The sequence below is a fragment of the Chelon labrosus genome, assembly GCF_963514085.1.
Source record: "Chelon labrosus genome assembly, chromosome: 6".
NCBI lineage: Eukaryota > Metazoa > Chordata > Actinopteri > Mugiliformes > Mugilidae > Chelon > Chelon labrosus.
The window spans coordinates 22,173,626-22,193,532 of record NC_140342.1 but is presented as its reverse complement, the minus strand read 5'-3'; the positions used below and the strand labels follow the sequence as shown (position 1 = coordinate 22,193,532).

The window sequence follows — 19,907 nt, the reverse complement described above, 5'->3', positions numbered from 1 at the left end:
TTATCCTCCTTTCTTAACACTATCAGCTTCTCCCACACTCTCTCATGCATACTCCGTCTCCGCTCTGCCTGTTCCCGCTTTCTTACCAAAATATTCCTTGTCACTTGTCCCTTTCCTCCTCCTACTCGCAGGAAAAAGAAAAAAAAAAAAACATTTTCCATGACGCTCAGGGACCACTGTTTACGGCCATACAAGGCTGTGGGAATGTTACGAGCTGTCCGTCTGTCTATCGGTCTGCCCGAGGCAAAAAGAAGAGGCCCAGGTGTGCACAGAATTTACTGCAACGTATGGATGCTGAAGCAAGGCCGTGCTACACCGGTGAATGAGAATAAAACTATCAGGAGGTTATTTACATCAGGTTAGATTTATGACTGAAGACAGACACATAAATCTTTGTAGCTGTACTTAAGGGAATTAGTTTGTTTGTGGTGTAAGTATTCAGTTTGTGGTGCATGTTGAACATGTGATGACAGGTTCTAGCGGTTGCTTGTTTGAGCGGTTTCATTCATCATTTCTCCTCAAAGTAAATCTAAAACCATAATTTAAGATTGTGTCCTGTATTTTATTGGCACACAGGTGTATAAAATCAATCACCTAGGCATGCAGACTGCTTATAAACATTTTTGAAAGAATGGGTCGCTCTCAGGAGCTCAGTGAATTCCAGCGTGGTACTGTGATAGGATGACACCTGTGCAACAAGTCCAGTTGTGAAATATCCTCACTACTAAATATTCCACAGTCAACTGTCAGTGGTGTTATAACAAAGTGGAAGCGATTGGGAACGACAGCAACTCAGCCATGAAGTGGCAGGCCACATAAAATGACAGAGCTGGGTCTGCGGGTGTTGAAGCTCATAGTGCACAGAGGTCACCAACTTTCTGCAGAGTCAATCACTACAGACCTCCAAACTTCATGTGACCTTCAGATTAGCTCAAGAACAGTGTAGAGAGCTTCATGGAATGGGTTTCCATGGTGAGCAGCTGCATCCAAGCCATACATCACCAAGTGCAATGTAAAGCGTCGGATGCGGTGGTGTAAAGCACGGCGCCACTGGACTCTAGAGCAGTGGAGACACGTTCTCTGGAGTGACAAATCACGTTTCTCCATCTGACAATTTGATGGATGAATCTGGGTTTGGCGGTTGCTAGGAGAACGGTACCTGTCTGACTGCACTGTGCCAAGTGTGAAGTTTGGTGGAGGGAGGTTTATGGTGTGGGGTTGTTGTTTGTTCAGGAGCTGGGCTTGGCCCCTTAGTTCCAGTGAAAGGAACTCTGAATGCTTCAGCATACCAAGAGGTTTTGGACAAGTCCATGCTCCCAACTTTGTGGGAACAGTTTGGGGATGGCCCCTTCCTGTTCCAACATGACTGAGCACCAGTGCACAAAGCAAGGTCCATACAGTAAAGACATGGATGAGTGAGTTTGGTGTGGAAGAACTTGACTGGCCTGGACAGAGTCCTGACCTCAATCCGATAGAACACCTTTGGGATGAATTAGAGTGAAGACTGTGAGCCAGGCCTTCTGGTCCAACATCAGTGTCTGACCTCACAAATGGAAGAATTCTGGAAGAATGGTCAATAATTCCCATAAACACACTCCTAAACCTTGCGGAAAGCCTTCACAGAAGAGTTGAAGCTGTTATAGCCGCAAAGGGTGGGGCGACGCTATGTTAAATCCTATGGATTAAGAATGGGATGTCACTTAAATTCATATGTGTGTAAAGGCAGATGAGTGAATACTTTTGGCAAAATAGTGTATGAAGTGTATGAGCCATACGGATACATGAAAAGGGTTGTAAATCATTATTTTTTTTTTTTTTTAACTGACTGCCACCAGTTGCATTTTGTTTGTTTTAAATGAATAAAAGAACAGCAACATCATTCATTTAAAGCTTTCAGCTTCTTTTGCCACTTTAAATGCATGTGTGCAGAAAAACTATGCAAACAAAAAACATTACAGTACATCCGTCAACTATGACGGATGCTCTTTCAATTAAATTTACAACCTAGAAAGATAATGCCAAAGAAAAAAGGAAGCATTTTGCCTTCCACCTGGACACACTGTTCCTGAGCAGTGTTTACACTGTACTTTACAACCTGCTAAATCTTTGCAAACCCAGTTGAGCGTGTTAATATTGCAGAAAAGAAAACCTCCAAGAGATAATCGGCAACACTTTGCTTTTGGAAATGAATGTATCCCAGTGTTCTGGCTGCACGGACTTGTGCTCTTGCCAACAATTCAGACACCTTTTAGACAACACTTGTACAGTCTACAGTCCTGCCAGCAGCTCAGTGTACTACACGCTAATGCTATCATGCTCATAATACAACGTATGTTTACCCTGCAAGTAATTGTAGTTTATTATGTTAGCGTGCTGATCACCACGAAACGCAATGTACAGTGTGAAGCTGAGGGAAATGCCGTTTCCATTTGCTGGTATTTTGAGACACCTGTATATACACTGATCAGCCACAACATTATGACCACCGACAGTAAGAAACATTGACCGTCTTGTGACAATTCAACGTTCTGCTGAGAAACTTTTGGACCTGGCATTTATTCATGTGGATGTTACTTAGACATGTAGCACCCACCTAGACCAGACCAGACACACCCACCCCATTGCAATGACACTCCTTGATGGCAGCAGCCATCCCGAGCAGGATGCAGCCTGACACAGGCACACACACAAAAACGCTTTAGGAACAACTAAAAAAAAAACATGAAAACAGCACAAGGTGTTGACGTGGCCTCCAAATTCAATAGAAACTGGCCAAGTATCTGTGGGATGATCCACAGAGGCCCCTCCCCTCAACCCATAGGACTCAACGGCCCCCCACTAACAACATCCTGTTGCCAGACACCACAGGACACCCTCAGAAGGCCCATGTCCATTCTCTGATGTTTTGGAAGCACAAGGGAAACCTACACAATATTAGGAAGATGGTCATAATGTTATGCCTGTTCGGTGTGTATTTATATAAAGTTGGCATGGACCGAAATATTGACTTGACCATAGTGCAAGTCTGTTATCACTTATTTAAAAAAAAAAAAAAAAAAACACAGGTCGATAACACACATGGCTAATAATAAAAACTACATGATTCAGTGTTGAGCTGTCACACTGATTTCAGGCCTGCTACAGTCTTATCACGGTGTTATCTCATTTCTCGAATACCGAGGCGAATGAAAACGGCAAAATGTTTTACTCCCGTCAACGCTGTGACATGTGACAAGCTGTTTTAATGGGAAGGGCTGCCTAACGGTTGAAATTTATATGCCTGTGGTTACGACAATTTCCTGTAATAAATAGGAACTTAAAGGTGCAAACACCCTCTTCCTGTTCAGGCAGCAGTAGCACTGTGGCGGCACAGTTCCCTTTCTGTATGTCACAATTTAAAAGGATGAGTTACACTGCCATCTGGTGACACTTACTGTACTGGACCACTACTCAAGTTACGTGAAGACATAACTTGAGTAGTGGTAAATTAACTGTTATAAATCTAAGGCGAAATACCAAGTATTTACAAGATCTCTTCTGTTTTAAGTTATTAGTTTCAAGACATTTATTAGACTGAACAGTTAACAAGATAAATAAAAGCAACATACTTCTTTAAAAGTTTCAGTTGTAAGTTCTTAATTTTGAACTGAAAATTAATTTTGTATTTGGGTTTATATAAAGAACAGCGAATGGTGACGAACTCAGCCAAGCGGTCACCTTGAGACGCAGTTTAAGGAACAGAAAGTTTGGTGTGCGATGTCCAAAAGCAGAGACACGTCTCAGAATGACACATACCTCATCTAGTGTCTCTCTGAATTTGAGAGTGAACATGTTTCATGTGAGAATCACAACAGGAAAAAACTTCAGCAGGTTGGGTTTGAAACATTATTTTTTTTTTTTAATATATAAACAAGAGCAAAAGATTCTGGGGTGAACTTTCATGGAAAAATGGAGCAAATAGCCAGGCGTTTTTTTTGTTTTGTTTTGGGGTTGTTGTTTTTTTTTTTACCAACGTTGACATTTAAACATGAACCTGAGAGGTAATAGTCAATGGATTCAAACTGAAGTTCCACTCGTCACGGATAAACGGAGAGCAAATGGGGAAAAATGTGAATCTTGTGCTTCTAAAAAATGTCATTACTGAGATGAAGTAAGGCTCATTTCTACACAACAAGCTAAAAACAAAGAGTTCACGAGTAACCTTAAGGGGAATGCTGGAAGATTTTCATTTGATGACTCCATATTTTATAAGTTTTTTCTATTTTTTTGGATTTCTAGCTTCGGAAGTGTCTCACAAATGCCGACTTGTGTGAATGAGGGTGCAGTTCAGTTTCACATTTTCATAATCTCAAAAAAAAAAAGAAGCAAACTTTTTAAAATCCATCCAGATGGTCTTTTGCATAGTAAAATATGCATCAATATACAAAGTTTGTCAGCAGATGCCCCACAAGGTTGAAAAACCCAGGAAAAAAAAAAAGTTGCAGCGTTTTCATTTGGTGTCAAAGTGTCATTCGAAGTCCTTTCACCTGAGCCTCACTCGTCTCCTCTCAGCTGTACGTGTGAATGATTCTGTGCCGTTTCAAATGGTGCATCAGGATGAAGGTTTTCCCGCACTGCGAGCAGCTGTACGGCCGTTCCCCGCTGTGCGTTCGCTGGTGGACCCTCAGGCTGCTCTGCTGCGTGAACCTCTTCCCGCACTGCCCGCAGCCGTACGGTTTCTCTCCCGTGTGCGTCCGGTGGTGGATGCTGAGGTGGGACGAACACTGGAAGCTCTTGCCGCACACCGTGCACCAGAACGCTCGCTTTCTCTTGTGGCTCTGCTGGTGCAGCTTGAACTGGTGCAGGCGGTTGAACGTCTTCCCGCACTGCGAGCAGCCGTAGCCCCGGGCCACGCCGGAGAGGGGCTTGTGGAGGGCGTGGGCGTGGAAGCTGCTCGGCGGGAAAGCGTTGTGCGGGTGAGTTGCGGCTTGTCTGTCGCCAGTTGCCGTCTCCCTCTCGGGGTCTTCGCCTGGCTGCCTCAGATGAGCAGCGTTCGAGGTGTTTCTCTGCGGGTAAATTTGTTCCTTGTGCTTGTCTTGCTGCGACAGGGCAGCCTGTGGTCTGGGCTGAAAACCGGACGACTGCGGAACGTCCTTCTGATACTCACTGTTGTAAATCCCGTTGCACAGTCTCTGAGAGGGCGACTGCTGAACACTAGCCGTCTTACTAATGTTGGAAACCTCATTTGCATCTGAATGGTCTGGGAACGTGTTGGAGTACTCCTCTACTACACTAGAGAAGTCAGGGAAACCGGCGTCAATGTCATTACCTTCAATTATGGACGACCAGAGCTGATTCTCCCTTTCATCCATGGAGAAGTCAGCAGCGATTTGAGACTGCTTCCCCACGTTGTGCTGGCATCCATCCTGTCTGAATGCCAGTCGGTCCTCCTCCTTCTCTGTCTTGACGGTGAACTGAAGACCACCGATGTCGACTCCCTGCTGACCAGAGTTATACGAGTCACCGAAGTCCGGAGGTTTCTGCCTGGCAACCTCTGAATGGGTTAACTGGTGGTCCTCTTCAAACTGCTGGTTCTCTGGAGCGTTGGGGTATGGTACAGCAGAACCTGTAAGTACGTAACAGGTGTTAGGAGACTTCAGGAGGGGGTATGCAGAATGAAATATATTTTTTATAGTTTAATTTCTGCTCAATATCCAGTTCTTCAACTCACTGATCGGTCCAACAGACTCACTGATCCATAGCGCCTCATCTGGACTCTCTTCTTTAATTGTGAAGGAAACGGAGGCATCTTCAATCTCAGGAAACTGTTAACGAGAGGAGACATTCATTGATTTATTTGGGCATTTGTGGGCAGCACAAAAATTGGAAACTACCATAACACACTGTTAATATATAATGTTGATTTGGAGATGGTGGTGGCAAACAGTTTCTTATATGTTGAGCAGACACACAGTTTGATTGACAATCCTTTGAGCTCATCTACTGCCTAACATCTATATCTGCGGTATCTGGTTGAACACCTAGTCGTTTATTTGATGAAATCAGTTGCTGGGTTCTCTACAAGGCGTGTACTGTTCTGTTTTAATCAATAAAACCAAAACAATTAGCTGAAAGACACTAAAACTTTTCATACAAAGAGACCGTAGAAAGAGGTGATCTGTGATCTATGAATTGTCACAAACTAATTAAAGCTAGTAATTGATTCTGCTGTTTCCTTCCGAGTCAGTTGTGTATAGTTGCTTTCAACAAAACCAAAACAATCAACTGACAGACACTAAAAACTCTCTGTAAAGCTGAAAGAAACTATAGAGTAATGAGATGTGGATTTTCTATGTTTGGTTAAACAGCCAGTCGCCTATTTTATCTGTCTGTTGTGGGGTTGAGGGCAGGTTAAACCAAAACAATTAGCTAGAAGACACTAAAACGTTCTATAGCGCTGAAAGACGCTGCAGGGTGAAGTTAACTGCTGATGGTCAGGCAAATAAGTTTAATAAAGATGATTAAAGTTTGTCCGTTATCTGGTTAAGCTCAGGTCACGTCCAGTTTGTTTGCTTATCAGTAAAACCAAAACAATTAGCTAAAAGACAATAAAACTTCCCACAGTTGAAAGCAGCTGCAGGTGGAGGCAATATTGATCCATGAAACGTCACAGAATGATTAAAGCTAGTCAGTGTGTTTGTGGGTTGGTTGTGTACAGTTGGTACGGTTTTTTAACAATGAAACCAAAACAATTAGCTGAAAGACACTAAAACTCTCTGTAAAGCTGAAAGAAACAGCAGAGTGACGTGATATGAGGATCCTCTAGTTGATTATCTTATTTTGTAACTTGTGCGTCCAGGCCAGGCTTTGTACAGTTAGTTTCCTAATCAATAAAATCAAAACAATTAGCTGAAAGACACTAAAACTCTCTGCAGGGAGAGGTAATATGTGGTTTGTCACGTCTGGGTCAATAGCTGTTCATTTGTTTATATAGTCGGCTGAGGGTTCTGGACAAGGTCTGTAAGGTTTTAATTTAATCAACAGAACCAAAACAATTAGCTGAAAGACACTAAAACTTTCTATAGCATGGAAGACGCTGCAGAGGGAAGTGACATTGATACATGAATTGTCATGAATAGTCAGTTTTAAGGTTGTCGTTTATTCCGTCAGCTACGTTCCTCTGGGTCACTTGTGTACAGTTGTTGTTGTTTTTTGCAGTGAAATCAAAACAATCAGCTGAAAGACACTAAAACTTTGTCTATTGTTGGGTTAAGGGCAGGTTACGTGCTAATCACTGAGACCAAAACAATTAGCTAAAAGACAATAAAGCATTCAAACAATTGGAAGTAACTGCAAGTAGAGGTTATACTGAGCCATAAAATGTCGTAGAACAATTAAAGCTAGTCACTGTGTTTCTGGGTTGGTTGTGTACAATTGTTTTTTTTTTTAGCAACGACACCAAAACAATCAGCTGAAAGACACTAAAACTTCGTCTATTGTTGGGTTAAGGGCTGGTTACGTGCTAATCAGTGAGACCAAAACAATCAGCTGAAAGACACTAAAACTCTCTGTTGAGCTGAAAGAAACATCAAAGTGAGGTCATATGTGTTTTCTATGTGTCTTTATATTCAAATATTACCCCGTTTACCCACATAGAGGCTTTAGGGACCACTGCTGGCTGGGGCCCCTGGCAGTGTCCCACGTTTTCCAGTCTTTATTCTTGGGATATTTAATACTGCAAACATAAACCCACATTTTTAAAATTGAAAACAAAAGGACACAGACCTTAATATCTCCTGTGGGATCAGTTCCTCGGTCCATGTAGTTTTCTAAAACGCAGAAAAGGGGAACTTAAGTTTTCAAAAGCAACACAAAAGTGCAATTGGATATTTTTAAAGAGAGATGCCTCAAAATGCATTATTAGGCATGCAAACTAGTATATGCAAGAGGTACACTACTCCAACAGTGCTGTTTTATTTTTACTAATTCTGCCGTTTTGTACAATGTGGTGTCACTTCTACGTAAAGATGCATTAATACATTAATTATGTCGTCAATGTGAACACAGATGAGGGAGATGAGCATCTCACCGAATCCGCGCTGCAGCTGTGCATTCTTGTTCTCCATCACCATCAGCTTCCTTTTCAGCATCTCATTCTCGCTCTGCTTGCGGGATATTTCAAGATGCAAAAACGCACATTTGTCATCGACTAGTTTGGATATCTCTGCCACCGCTGCCTTCACCAGCACCTCCATTATTGAGGATAACTGTGTTTGGAAGGGAATGCACGTCGCCATGTTAAATACTACAAAGCAATATGCACGGAAACGAGTATAAATAAAAAAGGTACGTGCACGCAACGGTCTAAAAAATACGGAAAACCCCGACGCAGTAGAAAATTGTTACATCCCTGTGTTTTTCGAGCTAGCTGGAGCCTTTCTTCCGTGTGGCGGAAGACGCTACCGTAAATACACTAATAGAAACGCAGCGAAATATCGGTCAACAACGAGCAACCTAAACTAAGCTTGAGACGATGGCCTGTGTTTATCATCACACACATGTATTCCAAGTAAAACTACAAGAGACTTACCTTTATTATTTGTATTATTTGTCAAACACGTACAGGTTTGTAAATATTGACGGAGCTGCTGTCTGGCAGGCCAAGACTCATAACAAGATTCATTGTCTGTGCACTGTGCCACTAGCACTTTAATAATATTCGGGGATTCCTCATGGTTCCATACTGGGTCCTCTGCTGCTCTCAGATTTTACACGTTATCCAAATATGTGGAAACCCTAGAAGAAAAGGAGGCAAGGTGAAAGAAGTTAACAAAATGGGGAAGAAGCAGCGCAAGAAAGATTTAAGATTAAAGAATCATTTACTTACACAGAGCAGTATTTCAAAAAAACACAGCGACAGGTTTGTAAATATTGACGGAGCTGCTGTCTGGCAGGCCAAGATTCATAACAAGATTCACTCTTGTCTGCACTGCATGAAGCCTCTTATCCTATAAATTAAAGCCTTGATTAAAACAGTCTCTAATAAACTAGCCATCAAGTATTTTAGTGGTTTAATAAACCGCTATTCTTAAAATCCCAACTGTGCATTGTGTCCCTAGCATTTTAACAATATTCGGGGATTCCTCATGGTTCCATACTGGGTCCTCTGCTGCTCTCAGATTTTACACGTTATCCAAATATGTGGAAACCCTAGAAGAAAAGGAGGCAAGGTGAAAGAAGTTAACAAAATGGGGAAGAAGCAGCGCAAGAAAGATTTAAGATTAAAGAATCATTTACTTACACAGAGCAGTATTTCAAAAAAACACAGCGACAGGTTTGTAAATATTGACGGAGCTGCCGTCTGGCAGGCCAAGATTCATAACAAGATTCACTCTTGTCTGCACTGCATGAAGCCTCTTATCCTATAAATTAAAGCCTTGATTAAAACAGTCTCTAATAAACTAGCCACCAAGTATTTTAGTGGTTTAATAAACCGTTTTTTCTAAAAATCCCAACTGTGCATTGTGCCCCTAGCACTTTAATAATATTCAGGGATTCCTCATGGTTACATACTGGGTCCTCTGCTGCTCTCAGATTTTACACATTATCCAAATATGTGGAAACCCTAGAAGAAAAGGAGGCAAGGTGAAAGAAGTTAACAAAATGGGGAAACAAGCAGCGCAAGAAAGATTTAAGATTAAAGAATCATTCACTTAAACAGAGCAATATTTCAAAAAACACAGCGACAAGACTCCACAGTTCTACAAACGTAGTTTTTCATTTATTGAAAATTGCAAAAGAGGGAAAATCAGATTTTGTCTTCAATACATTCATCTTTTCGAACATACTCTAACCTCCTGTACAAATAAACAGTCATTGTAAATATCACATCATAACCGTGAATCACACAATAATTGTTTTGGGTATAAATGGGTGATCTGGTGTAATAAATCTCTGGATTAAACTATACTGAAATCTCCACAAATGACGGAATACAAAAAAACAAACACCAGACTTTAATCTGTGGCACAGTTTGAAAGGCAATAACACTGTAGTGTTAAGTTGGGGATTTCACTCCCATGTGGAAGATAGAGGCACTCACACTATACCATGGGTGATCTCTCTGGGGTTAGTTTAATGGCCTCTTGACGTCCAGCTGCCTCCTGCAAACAATTAATTAAAAACAGCACTATTCCTTAAGGACACATTTACTCAACCAGACGAATACCTCTTCATTATATAGTTGTTCATGCAAAATCCTTGACTCTATCTGTGCAATTTGTTGTATCCAACTGCTCTTGTCACAAACACAGCTTATACTTCATAAAAAAAATACATCCCACAAAATAAATATCAGCCAGAAGCTAGCAGCATAAGCAAAGAGAAACTAACCTTAATCTTGTGTATCACTGAGGTATTTCTTGTTCCTTTAGTTATGAATAATGCACATGTTTATTAGATATCCTTCAGCATGGACTTATAGTGTCTCCTACATATTTTCTACATAAACAGTGCAGTTTTTGGCAAATGAGGTGGGGAGGTGTGATAAATCTGACAACTCGACTTAACCCAAAAAACACAGCATACGTTTGGTGTTTTTTGGCCTTTTGAAACATCTAACTGACCAATTATTGTACAAAAAATATCAAAATACAAACTCACTTGTTAGTTAATTCTTGTCAGGCAAACAAATGTATCCCAATATAACAGTCTTGCACTAAATCTCAGCTTCATGAAGGAAACGGTATTCAGCTTTTGTTTAAAATAAAGCTGGAACAGTTTAGTACCTAGTGAGTTGTCAAGTTTGTGTATTTCAAGCTGTATTTACATGAAGATTTGGACGCAGTGATCATGCATATGTTGCATATGTCATTGCCCATTGTTGTATGAGAGTAGAGTTTATTCAGTTTGACTTAAAGTGAGGACACTGTTGTCCATCAGTTTTCATGTCTACACATAATTTTAACATTTGTTTCCAGCAACTTCTGCAACAAATATAAACTCCAAGAAATCTCCGTGCATCCCCTCTCTAATGGAAAAACAGTCCACATTATAATTTAAATGTATATCCTGTTTAGTTATTTTATGTTAAATGCAACTGAACTAAAAAGAAAAAGTTGCATAAAGCTCTAAACTTCTGACTTTTCATTTAATGAAATTTGAACCATTTCAGCCAAATTCAAATATTGTTTTGCCACTGAGGATATTGTGATTATTCGTCCATCAAACCCCACTCGCACAAAATAAAAGCGTAAAACCATTTTGTAATGATACTGAGCATGTTGATCTATTACGGTTTAGTTTCAATGTCAACACAAATTAAGACTCAAAAAGTGTTTCAAATTCAGCAACGAGAGAAACAGAACAGTGTCATTCTGATTGAGGTAATAGTTGAGATTGATTCGCTGGACAAAAAAAATAATAATGTATAATCTGTAATTAATAAAATACAGTACATTTGGCATTAACTAAGTTAAGTTTTCTGACAATACGCACTGTAAAAATAAAAAACATGTCATCAAGTACCTTGGATATAGCATTACCCATGTTATTTGGTCATTACCATTCTTAAAACAGCCATTTAAATAAATCTGAACAGCTCTGACGATAGACCCTAGACTGTATATAAGGAATTGGACAAACTGACGCTATTCTCCTGGAGATACAGGCGGCGCCATCTTGCGACTTTGGAGCCAGAGTCTGCGCGAGAGTGGAGCCACGTTATCGATGACCCGCCCACACTTTCGCCAGACTCGCTCCCGTTTTTTTCGTTTAATTAATACTCTTCTCTACCAGTTACAAAGAAATGTTGGATTATACACTGTACTTATTTGTTTATTTATTCTTTCTTACATTCACGGTCCAACGGGACCACTTTGTAGAGAAGCTGACATGACAACTGGTAGTCATCATGGTGTCAAATAACAAACTAACGGAATTTATCAGAACATTTGACGCTTGAACATGCAACGGTATTAAACGAACTACCTGAAATGACAGAATCTATCCCTGGAAAAATTATTATTTGACATGTATTTTAGTGTTTTCATTTGGCCCAAGTCCCATCCACTAACATGGAGGGGGTGGAGCTTGTGACCTATACTGCAGCCAGCCACCAGGGGGAGCTGTACTTCCTTTGGCTTTACTACTGTGCAGTCATACATCTTTAACATACAGTCTATGCAATAGACCAGAAAATCAGCTTTGTCTTAAAGTAATTAAGCTATCATTAGAGTCACTTAAAAGTCCTGTTAAGGCCAACCCACAGAAAGTAAAGAGAAATTATGTTCACTGTACTGTGCTTTCCTTTTCGTCCAATGACAAATGCAGTCGGTTACAGTAGCAGGTGCCATTTTGTGCCAAGAAATGTAAAAGAAACTAGACATATCAGTCATTTAGAAACTATTAATCAAAAACTAATACTTCTCATTCTTTAATCTTAGGCGTTTGTAAGTTTTGGAACACATCCCATATCCATTTGGATATCTAGAAAAAAAAAAAACTGTCTTGTGCGCTTCTGTTACTGCTACTGTGTTTTTCTTTGTCATGTAAATTAAAGGTCTTTTTTTTCTACGTGCAGGTTAAGGTGCAGTTTCAGGATGCTTATGTGATTAAAAGTCTCACCGCATATCTTGCAGCTGAAGGACTGCTGCTCTGTGATTTTTTCACACTGGTGCATCTGGAAAAGGTTGAAACTCTCAAAGCTCTGCCCACAACTCGAGCATATAAAACTGTTTCCCCCAGAGGCATCCCCGCAGATGTCCTCGTGGTTGCCCGAGGCGGTTATATTAAACTCAAAGACACCTCCCTCGTGGGGCCCGTCGCTCACTGCGCTGTAATCATTCACGACAACAACCTCGTGTTTGATATGTTGATCCTGTGGCTCAAGTTTTAAAGTTATCTCCGAGCTTCTTGGTTGCACTCCTCTGCACTCGACTGAATACTGATGGTTGTGCAATATGTCTTCCTTTTCGCCGTCTAGAAGAGGCAGATGTTTGATTGGTGTCGGGTATCCCTGCAGTTCACCGGCTGCTCCGGCAGCGGGGCTCAGGTGATACTTGACATCTTGTAATAGTACACAAACGGGTTGTTCGGAAGCTTCACTACCTGTATGCACTGCAGTTGTCCACAGCTGACATTGTTCCGCTGCTCCTGTGCTACTACCACTTCCAACCTGACTTAGAGTCTGAAAATCCTCCCCATTTGGCTCCAGCCTTACCACTACTGTTTCCTTGTTATCCGTCTCACTGTAGATGTGGCCCGGGACCGGTTCCTCTAACGCTGCCAGTTGGTTCTTGGGTTCCACCATGTTCTCCAACGCATGACTCTCAGCAATTGTAAAGGTCAGGTTATGTGGCTCGAGCACATCTGTCTTCTCACCTTAATGATAATAAAAAAACAAAAAAATGTGGATGTTACTTAGCCATGTAGCACCCACCTAGACCAGACCAGGTACCCCAACCCCATAGCAATGACACTCCTTGATGGCTTGCTTTAGGAAAAAAAAAAAAAAAACAAGAACAGCACAAGGTGTTGACCTGGCCTCCAAATTCACTAGATCCCAAACTGATCAAGTATCTGTGGGACGATCCACAGAGGCCCCTCACCTCAACCCATAGGACCCAAAGGCCCCCCCAATAACAACATTCTGTTGCCAGACACCACAGGACACCCTCAGAAGGTCCATGTCCATTCTCTGATGAGTGACTTGAAGGCACAAGGGAGACCTACACAATATTAGGAAGGTGGTCATAATGTTGTGGCTAATCAGCACATACTCTATTCTGTACCTACAGTATACGCCAGATCCTGCCTAAACATTGACAAAAAGAGGAATTCTGAGGGTATACTTAAAGGTATTTACAGTTTGTCATTCCCTGGAAATTTATCTAAAAAATGCCGATGACTCATCCTGCACTTAAGGGAGTGTACAATTTTTTTCCCCATTGAAAAGCTTTCTCAAAATGTTATGTCCTCCCCTCCCCCGGCGTCTCTTCTTCATCAGCAGACGTTGATGTACAGACGTTGCCTGCTCAGGCCAATAGTAATAAAAACGGAAATATGTACACTACTTGTTTCATGGCAACTTTAATGTAATCTTATCTGATAAAGAAACCTATTTTAAGGTGTAAACTTCATTCAGTGGTTCCAGTTACGTAAGTGTGAATGTCCCTGTTTTTTCCTGCAGTGCTTATCTAACACGTATTGAGTCATCTCTTAGTTTTGAGCATGTGATGTTTTTTTTTTTTTATTTCTTCATAGCTAATATTAGATTATTTTAACACTAAAGCATTACTTGAAGCGCTCGTCTCTTACCATCTCTGTGCGTCCTCATGTGACCCTTGAGGCTACTCTTCTGATTGAAGCACCTCCCGCAGACCTGGCAGCCGTACGGCTTCTCTCCGGTGTGAATTCGTAGATGTCTTTCGAGGTGTCCAGCCCGCTCGAACACCTTGCCACAGTACGAGCAGACAAAGCGTTTCTTGGGTTTGATTTGTCGGGCGAAACTCATCGAACCCTCCCCCGCGCCGTGTAAGCCTGCTTCACTTGACGAGCCATAGGGTGTTTGTGACATCAAGCTGTTTTTGAGTTCTCCATATGGTTCACCTGGGAAGGAGAAGGTGCTACAAGAAGCTTCGGCTGGTGATGGGTGTATCTGAGCTGTCCCGGGGAAGGAGGTCAAGTTCTGCCCTGAGCCGCTGAGGAATTCTGTACTGCTCAACTCTGGGTTGTTTTTTATTCTGGTCATCCACTGTTGGTTGTCTCCTCCTTCCCTCGTCTGCTCGTTTCCCCCGTGAAGCAGCTGTTGTGCTATATTCTCCTCTGCAGGCTCAGATTTTACCGCTACAGGTACCTGCAGGATGTCCTCACTCTTAGGGAGGCCATCTTCAGCCTTCACCTTGACGTCTTCCTCAGGGCGTTGCGCATCAACGCGTGGATTCAGCTGAGGGACCTGGTTCTGTTCATTCACTTGGATCTGAACAAGTTGGGACTGAATATCTGTTAAAGCAGAAACACAAGCATCAGAAAGTGAATCCTTTAAAGATGTCTTCTTTGATGCAACCCTGAAGAAACTAGAAACTCCTGGAGGCACAGATAGATAAATTGTGGTCATAGCTAAATACTTTCTGAAGGAAGTCCCATAAAGGTGCATTTTATTGTGTATTCATGGGAGCTTATTGTTACATTGAGCATCTACCTTCACAAAATGTGAATACCCCATGATTTTACCCTGAGATTTGACCTCAGTGATTAACATCCAATGGATCTCACACAAAAACAGTTCAGAGTCTATCCCTGGGAAGCAGGGAAAAGGTCGGTCTTCTTACAAGCCAGCTAGATGAACCCAGCTGTCACGTTAAAGTCACCAACCCCCCCTTTTACTGTAGTCCTGGCTAAACCACATAGTTTTTCCTCCGCTTGCTGCGACAGCGAGGAATGTCCCAGCCAGACTTCCAACTGTGAATTGAACCAAGGCGCCATGAGAGAGGACAGAAATAACACACAAAAGAAATGCAATTAGCTACCAGTGTGTCAGACATATGAACCTTCAAATTAAGAGATAAATGTACCATTTGTCCATTTTCCGTCCAAAGTCAAACATCTAGACTATTATTAATTCGATTCCAATGTTCTGGGAAGCCCTTGATGGTTCAGTCATTCAGTTAAATATTAAGTCTGAATGTTGGCAGAGAGCCCAGGGCCACAAGTGTCCCAAGTTTGATCCCTCATGAATCTGTGAACCTACCTAATCCTGTCCAGCTGAAGCCAGACGGCTACATATTCAAAAGACATTTATATAGAGAATACTGCAAGAGTGCACAGACTCTTTTGCAGCAATACAAGGATTTACATTTAATCTATCCTGGAAGCCAGACAAACTTCCCCACCCACACATTTTTTGTGGCGAAAACTTAATCTGGAACCGCTCTGTTTGGAAGTGATTGCGCTCCAACAAAGATCCGTTGGGTCGTTCAAATCTTTTGAGCTGACTTATCGCAGCGATGGACAGAAGAGTAACAACGTCGTAGTCATAGATGTCACCTGAACGTCGAGCAGTCTCAATTTGTTTACACACAAAACAGCTCTGATTGGTTGTAGGCCTATCCAAGTGTGTGCAGAGGTTTTTTTCCACTAAATCATGTGAAAAACACCCCATAAAGAAATCCAAATTGTGAATCCCCGGCTACATCTAATCTAGTTGTGACTTGAAAACTGCCAAGTAAACACTAAGCCAGTATTTCTGTGACGAAAGCTAAATTGTGTATACATATACACAGATCAGACATAACATTATGACCACCTCCCTAATATTGTGTAGGTCTCCCTTGTGCCTCCAAAACAATTGTGCCTCATCAGAGAATGGATATGGGCCTTCTGAGGGTGTCCTGTGGTGTCTGGCAACAGGATGTTGTTAGTGGGGGCCTTTGAGGGGAGGGAACTCTGTGGATCATCCCACAGATACTTGATCAGTTTGAGATCTAGTGAATTTGGAAGCCAGGTCAACACCATGTGCTGTTCTTCACGTTTTTTTGAGTTGTTCCTAAAGAGGAGTGTCATTGCTATGGGGTGGGGGTGTCTGGTCTGGTCTAGGTGGGTGCTACATGCCTAAGTAACATCCACACCAATGCCAAGTCCGAAAGTTTCCCAGAACTGTCACAAGATGGTCAATGTTTTTCACTTCTCCTGTCATAATGTTATGCCTGATTGGTGTATTTGAACGCTGAATGGCTGTTGGAACAGTGTAGGCCGTTCATGGGAAAGAAGAAATGTTTGTGACATGCATCATGACCTTGTGTTTTCCACAGGCACAGATGGAGACCAAGAAAACACGCGTCACCAACCTAACCCTAAGAAGAAGTCCTAGCTCCCCTCATATAACCCCACATACCAGTTCAGGTGTCTCATGTTTTCAAGCAGTGAAGATTGTTCACCATTACTGCCTCACTACGTGGGTCATTTTGTACCCCATACCAGGAGAAACCTTTACTTTTGTTTTGCTCAAAGGCAACTCTAGAGGTGTTTTTTCCATCCGTCTCAAAGATCCAAACCTACCTTGGACGAGAAAGTATTTTACTTACTTCTTCTGTGAACCTTCAAGTGCTCCTTCAGGCTGCACTTCTGATTGAACCGCCTCTCACAAATCTCGCAGCGATACGGTTTCTCGCCGGTGTGAATCCGTTTGTGCCTCTCGAGGTGCCCGGTGCGCTCGAAAGCTTTGCCGCAGTACGGACAGATAAAGCCTTTCTTCGACATCAACCTCTTCGCCGCCGCCGTCCTCCTCCGCACCGCGTTGTACGAGTTGCGATGCTGGAGGTAACCCTGCAGCCCACGGCTGAACACATTCTGCTGAAAGCCGCCGGAGCCACCGCAAGACACGGCCAGTCCGCTGTGCAAGGACGAGTCGGGAACGCACGACAAAGAGTTCTGGCCCAAATTTAAACAATCCGAGTGGTTGTGTGTCGTCTCGTTGTGTGTAGCTGATCTCCACTGTCCACTTTCTTCTTCTTTTTTGCCAGGTTGTCTTGTGGCCTGCACAGCTCCTCCTCCCACAGGTTCACATTTCACCTGCACTTCAGGTAAAGCCGGGTTGTTGCCGGCGTCGTCAGCGTGCAAGTTCCCATCGCCAGCTGCGCTCTGACTGTCTGTGGACAAAAAAAATTACACGTTGAATTCACAATTTGTGAATGAATTAAAGTTGATGCATGTGTCAGCAGGAAGAAATGATGACGTCGCCCCCATGATCCCAACATGTGAAGTGACTGAGACAAACCAATAACAGCGTTCATTGTACATATATTGCTTTGTTTGGTTAGCTGCTGAGCGGGCCATACAAGCCAGCAGCGTTTGGTTAGCTTATATTTCACAAGGTTTGAATTTATCCTCTGCTGCTCTGTGGGCCTACAAGCCAGCAGCATTTACTCAGTTCATGTAGATTGTAGTTAATCGTCATATCACATGACTGTAGGTTTGTTAGGGTTTCTCAGTTGGACAGGGCCTCTAAATGTGTTTTGCCTGGGATCTTGGCACAAGGGATTGTAACATCTAATCCTGTGTATTAATGAATATATGATCTATTTAGACTCTGATCCCACTGTCAACCATGCACATGCTATTCATATTCTGCAAATATCTGTACATAACACAACTGTATACATACTGTAAGATTAACCACCACCTAGCCATAGTACTGTCATTTTTGTAGATACCTGCAGTTCATGTAAATAATTCCTTCTTTGCACTTCTGGTTAGATGCTAACACCCCAAAGACAAGATACAGAGACAGTTTGCTGACTCGGGTAAATTGTGCAAACTAAATCTGGTGCACAAGTCCTGCTGCAGCCCTTTGTTGGTGGTCTCCGTAATGAATTACAGAGCAAGACTGAAACACACAAGACCTGCTCAGACCTTGCATTAACGTGGGGAATCGGATCACAAGTGGCCGGCGTGAAACAGGTGCAAACACACCGAGGTCGCATTTGAGAGATCCGATCCCTGACCAAATTGGAACTCATTTGTCCTGGGACACATTAAAGGTTTGTCTCATTCATTCAGGGGGGAATAAAACGCACAACCACTCTTGTAAATGATCACCTGTAAAGAAAAAAGGCATCTTCAGGAATAAGGGCATTTCAAACTATTCTCTCCTTGTAGCAGCCCCGTATCTTGGTACCTTGACCTGAGCTTTGTGGTGCATTTGTGGCAAAATGAAAGACTTTTTTTGCCAAATGTGCATTAAGATAAGCTGCTATTAGCCTTCATATCATATTTTAATTGTGGAAACTCTGACATCTGCTGGAATAAAAACCATATTCACATAGAAAAGTAAGATAGATAACTGTATTAAACCTGAGTATATTTGTAAAACCAGCTGTTGAATACGTTTGTAGAGGATAATAAATGTTTGAAGCATAAAAAGTCTACAGGTGTAAGTATAAAATTGAGGTTTAAATTTGGATTTTGTAGCCAAGATAGGACATTAGAGACCCACAACCTGGCAACACATGTTTTTCCTAAGTATGTCTTTTAAGTTGTGCATGATTTGTGCATAAAAAAGTCCTGCATCAGCGCAGCTTCCCGTGATTCTGTGACCCAAGACCAGATCCCTGCCCTGGTGGACCAGTACCAGGCTGACACGGTGGTTCGGGTCCAAGCTCACCGTCTCTCCGCCGCAGGTCGGGTCGCAGGGTCACCGCCTGCTGCGCCGCCCTCAGCTCGACGTGCAGCACCTCGACGTCGCCCTTCAGCTTCTTGATCTCGTTCTCCCGCTGACACATCTCCAGCCGCAGCACCACCATGCCATCCTCCACAACTTTGGAGATCTCTGCCACGGCCGCTTTGGATAGAGCTTCAATAACGGAGGCGATCTGTGCGCGCAGAGATCCGCCGCTCAACATTATCCCACAGCGACACAAGAGGCGCAGGAAAAAAGGGGTAAACTTTAAAAAGAGAGTTCAGCGGCGAGCTGACGGAGCTGCTGGCTGTACGCAGACAGCAGCGTTTCAGTTTTTTTAATCAGCGCCGCTTCCAGCTAGCAGCAGCTAATTGGTACAAAGACAGAAACCACAAGTTCTTGTTTTGCGGAAGTGATGACATAAATACCGTAATGACCGGAAAAGGCGCGCAACCGCGTATTGCTCCCGGATTAGCCTTCACTCTGAAGCCTCAAAAACAACAACCTACACTCATTGCACCGATTAAAACCTGCAAGGAATATTCCAAACACCCTATAAAATAAAATCAAGAGAAAAATACTAAATATTCTGCAATAAATAAATAAAAAAATATAACGCAGTCCAGCACAACCTTATCGGTGTATAAACTTGTCATTTCTCATGTGTCAGAGATTTTTAACCAGTGATTCCCATTTTTTTATTTTTTTTTTATTTTTTTGTCTTAGAGCATATGTGCCAAACATAAGGCCCGGG

General features: G+C 42.3%; 2 protein-coding genes across 3 annotated transcripts; both read right to left on the bottom strand.

Annotated features, from left to right (window-relative positions):
- Positions 1-3,974: 3,974 nt before the first annotated feature.
- Positions 3,975-8,995, bottom strand: LOC311489646 (uncharacterized protein). Of its 2 annotated transcripts, none has more exons than XM_084546821.1 (4): positions 8,069-8,995; positions 7,765-7,808; positions 5,711-5,804; positions 3,975-5,605 (listed from the first exon to the last, which is right to left on the bottom strand). In XM_084546821.1, exons 1-4 carry the CDS (start codon positions 8,274-8,276, stop codon positions 4,548-4,550), a joined length of 1,404 nt encoding a protein of 467 aa, XP_084402947.1. In that variant the 5' UTR covers positions 8,277-8,995; the 3' UTR covers positions 3,975-4,547. The 2 variants fall into 2 exon arrangements, with proteins under 2 accessions (XP_084402947.1, XP_084402948.1); XM_084546822.1 differs by having other exon boundaries at positions 5,732-5,804.
- Positions 8,996-11,510: 2,515 nt separating this feature from the next.
- On the bottom strand, positions 11,511-19,697 carry LOC311489557 (uncharacterized protein). Its single transcript, XM_084546686.1, has 4 exons — positions 19,139-19,697; positions 17,061-17,624; positions 14,296-14,979; positions 11,511-13,359 (listed from the first exon to the last, which is right to left on the bottom strand). Exons 1-4 carry the CDS (start codon positions 19,374-19,376, stop codon positions 12,533-12,535), a joined length of 2,313 nt encoding a protein of 770 aa, XP_084402812.1. The 5' UTR covers positions 19,377-19,697; the 3' UTR covers positions 11,511-12,532.
- Between the last annotated feature and the right edge of the window lie 210 nt (positions 19,698-19,907).